Below are 3,380 nucleotides of genomic sequence, written 5' to 3' on the forward strand. Positions count from 1 at the left end.
CAAAGCAAGAGATCTGTTCTAGGGACAAAAACATTAACTACCAAGAGTCTAAATGCAATTTTTCAAACATCCCTGATTTATTGTGAAATCAGGGCACTGTGCTGATGGAAACATTCTCAAGCTTACTCTCCCTGAGACTAGTCTGTGATGAGACTCACAGCCTTTCGGTTAGCAGCCCGAAAAAAGGTTTCAGATGACCGGACCCGCTTCCGCTCCTCAGGAAGTCCTTGCACAAGCTGTTCTCTGGATTTCTTGCTTCCCCTATGAAGCAAAATGTTGTACAATAGCTGTATTTTTTTCCCCCAATACTAGATGCCCGGCACTGTCATGTTTTCAGTCTTACACAATGTCTACAACAGCTCAGTCAGTAAGAAGTCTCGGAGGTGACCACCTCCTAGAAGATGTCGGGACAGCACCACATCCAAGCCCATGTCCACCCCGAGAACTTTCCTGTTGAATTCTGCTAATTCCTCCTGTCCAAACTAAGCTCGAAAGTGACAGAAGGGTCCTGGAACAGCTTAAATGAAGGAGAAAATAGAGGCTTCAGTGACAGGCCAGGTGGCTCGCTGGTACCCCAGCCAAGCTGGCACGCACTTCCTGTCACCCTTGCAGCAGCCTCCCTCCCACACAGGGGCTGGAGGGCTGCTGCAAAACCTGGCCTGGAGGATGGGCTGCTCTCTGCACTTCCTTAGCTGGCTGCACACACTCGCCCGACCCCAGCCTCCATCCCTCAGGAACAAGCCACTCTCAGAACGGCAAACGGAACAGGACAATGCTGTCTGTAAAAATCTGTTTAATAAATATACATCTTAGAAGTACCAAAATAATTACCAACAAAATACACCATCTACAACATTTACAGGAGGGTGACACAAACCACAGTGGGGAGTGACCACTGACCGCCTGGCTCTTACACAGGACACACTGGGCTCAGCCACTAGGTCTAGGTGGTTCAGTCAAAGGCATAATAAATAAAATGTGGTCCTTTCATTAGATTTTGGAAAATCACCTCCAAAAATCCCACAAACACGAACTTTAAAAGACATTTTCTTTGAATTCCAGTGACCTGTTTCCCCATATTTCACAAAAATAACAAAACGAAGGCTGAATCACCACAGTAAAACGCTTGGGGCTAGGCGGTATGAGTGTGGCATGAAGTATACCCTTTCTTCTTCTTTTTTTTTTCTTTTTTCTTTTCTTTTTTTAGAAAAATAAAACTCTTGCTTTGTACAAATATACAAGTCTGTGCTCTTTTTGACACTTTCCACTCATAATGTCAGACGCTGGCCTCCAAACACACAGTCATCGTAGGGCAGCTAAAACAAGAGCGGGAGAAAGGCATATTAAATTCCTAGCACTGTGCCAAGCTGGGGGGGGGGGGATGACGGGAGAGCTGCTTCTGCAACTATCTCATATTCTTGGACTCCTTCCTCCTTCACCCAAATATACCGAATCCCTAGTAGGAGTTTTCCGCTACTGATTCTCTCCTATAGAGAAAGGTCTACGCTATGGCAGGGGGTGTAGCTCAAGGGCACAACACGTGCCTATTTTATCACGTGTTAAGGCCTGGGTCCACTCTCCAGAACTCCCTCTTACCCGCCCCCCAAGGGTAAACTATTAAAGTAAACAGAGGGACAAATTGTTGGGATCCTGGTTTTGCAGAGTGTGAGAAGTTAAGTAACTATGCTGGGATCCCTACAATGAACACTAGAGAATGCCAAGAACACGGAGAATGCCGAGGGAGGGAGGTCACGAGCACTCACCTCATCCTCCGTGAATTCCGACTCTGTGTCATAGCTCTCCTCATCCTCGCTCTCCGGCAGCAGCTGAAGATTTTCCAGGGTCAGCCGGCCCAGCTGCTGCTGTATCCGGGTACTCGGCCGGCCCCATGTAAGCTGGTACGGAGAGTAGCCTTGGTAAGTGACTCTGTTGACGTCAGCCCCACACTTCAACAAGAGCGAGACCAGGTCGGGATTCTGCAGGTCCACTGCGAGATGGAGGGCCGTTCGGCCATTGCAGGGCTCCTGAAACCAAAAGCAATCAGACACGTTATGGCTCTGTGGGAGAATCTGCTGGCATTAAGAACAAGCCCAGTGGAGCCGAGGAGGAACCTGAGCGGCTCCATCTGGAAGACAGACGTGCTCACCTGAGCATTGACATCAGCACCCAGTGACACCAAATGCTCCACGATGCCCAGGTAGCCGTGGATCGAGGCTAGGTGCAGACACGTGTGGCCTAGAGGAAGGGGAGATCAAATGTGTAACTATGTTTCAATCCTCACACAATCCTACATTTCCTTATAGGATAAACCATAAACTATCCTCAATCTTTAAGAACATGGAATCTGGGTTCTGAGCGACACTATACAGGTAGCAGCAGAGACTGTTTAAAAGTCCACCTTGCCTGAACTTTTCCTATCTGTGGTCTAAGATCTAGCCTAGCCTCAGGTGGGCCTGTGGCTTCCTTCCCTGTGTCTGTGGATGGACCGGCAGACCTACCATTGTAGTTGGTGGCCTGCAGGATGGAGCTGAGATGCTGGGGTGTGCAGGTCTGTGTGAGGACTCCCACACTGGCCAGGCAGCCCTGCTCACAGGCAAGATGGAGAGGGGTATTTCCTCGAAAGTCTCGGAGCTCAGGATCACAGCCAGCTTCCAGAAGTGCCTCAGCAATTCCTGGCTGGTTGGTGATCACGGCCAAGTGGAGTGGACTCTACAAATGGAAGAGGAAACAGAAAGGGGATAAGCCACAGAGCAAATGCAGTCTTAAGTTTCCCAAACCCCAGACACCTCCTTGCTGTGGACTCTGCTCCTCCCTGATGGCTCCAGGAGGCCCCCAGGTGGGTCATAACGACCTCAAAGAACCCGTGGGATTTCCTTCTTGCCTACGTTGGCTAATTTGAATGTGAAAGGCCAGGGCAGATAAGGACTCGGTGACTCTTAATCTAGAAACTCTTTGGGGGCGACTGAGCTACATCCAACCCCACCGCCAGGTCGAGGAGGGCACAGCTGGGCAAGCGCACACCTGCTGCAGGTTGTTCTGGAAGTTGAGGAAGGCCAGGTCTCCCTTCACCTGACGAATCACTTCCAGGGTCAGGGTCTTCTCTTCGTGGATGATGGCCAAGTGCAGGAACCTGCGGGACGGCAGGGAAACCCCCCAGGGGCGGTGAGCGCCACTGCGTGGGGACCCCCCCCGCCCCGAGGGCGCGGGCTGCGGGGGATTGCGCAAGCTCGGGGTTTCTGGAGGCCGCGGCCGCGGTGTTTTCCGCGAGGTTATTATGAGCTGAGTGTTCCTGGCAGGCGCCCAGGGACTTTCCGTGCCCCACCCCCTCCGGGCGGGCGCCGGCCAGACCGGCCCGCCCTCCGCCGCCCGGAACGCCCTGT

At 51.7% G+C, this 3,380-nt stretch overlaps 1 protein-coding gene across 1 annotated transcript in view; it reads right to left on the minus strand.

Moving 5' to 3' along the window:
- Positions 1-778: 778 nt before the first annotated feature.
- Positions 779-3,380, minus strand: part of Nfkbia (NFKB inhibitor alpha) — a 3,384-nt gene continuing 782 nt past the window's right edge. The window contains exons 2-6 of the mRNA XM_055608732.1: positions 3,022-3,130; positions 2,499-2,709; positions 2,147-2,235; positions 1,764-2,024; positions 779-1,316 (exon numbers count right to left, since the gene is read on the minus strand). Of these exons, the coding sequence (XP_055464707.1) occupies positions 1,269-1,316; positions 1,764-2,024; positions 2,147-2,235; positions 2,499-2,709; positions 3,022-3,130 (718 nt within the window). The 3' untranslated portion in view covers positions 779-1,268. The remainder of the gene's footprint in view (positions 1,317-1,763; positions 2,025-2,146; positions 2,236-2,498; positions 2,710-3,021; positions 3,131-3,380) is intronic.

The sequence above is a fragment of the Psammomys obesus genome, unplaced genomic scaffold (genome assembly GCF_907164565.1).
Source record: "Psammomys obesus unplaced genomic scaffold, mPsaObe1.curated_primary_1811, whole genome shotgun sequence".
NCBI classification, from domain to species: Eukaryota; Metazoa; Chordata; class Mammalia; order Rodentia; family Muridae; genus Psammomys; species Psammomys obesus.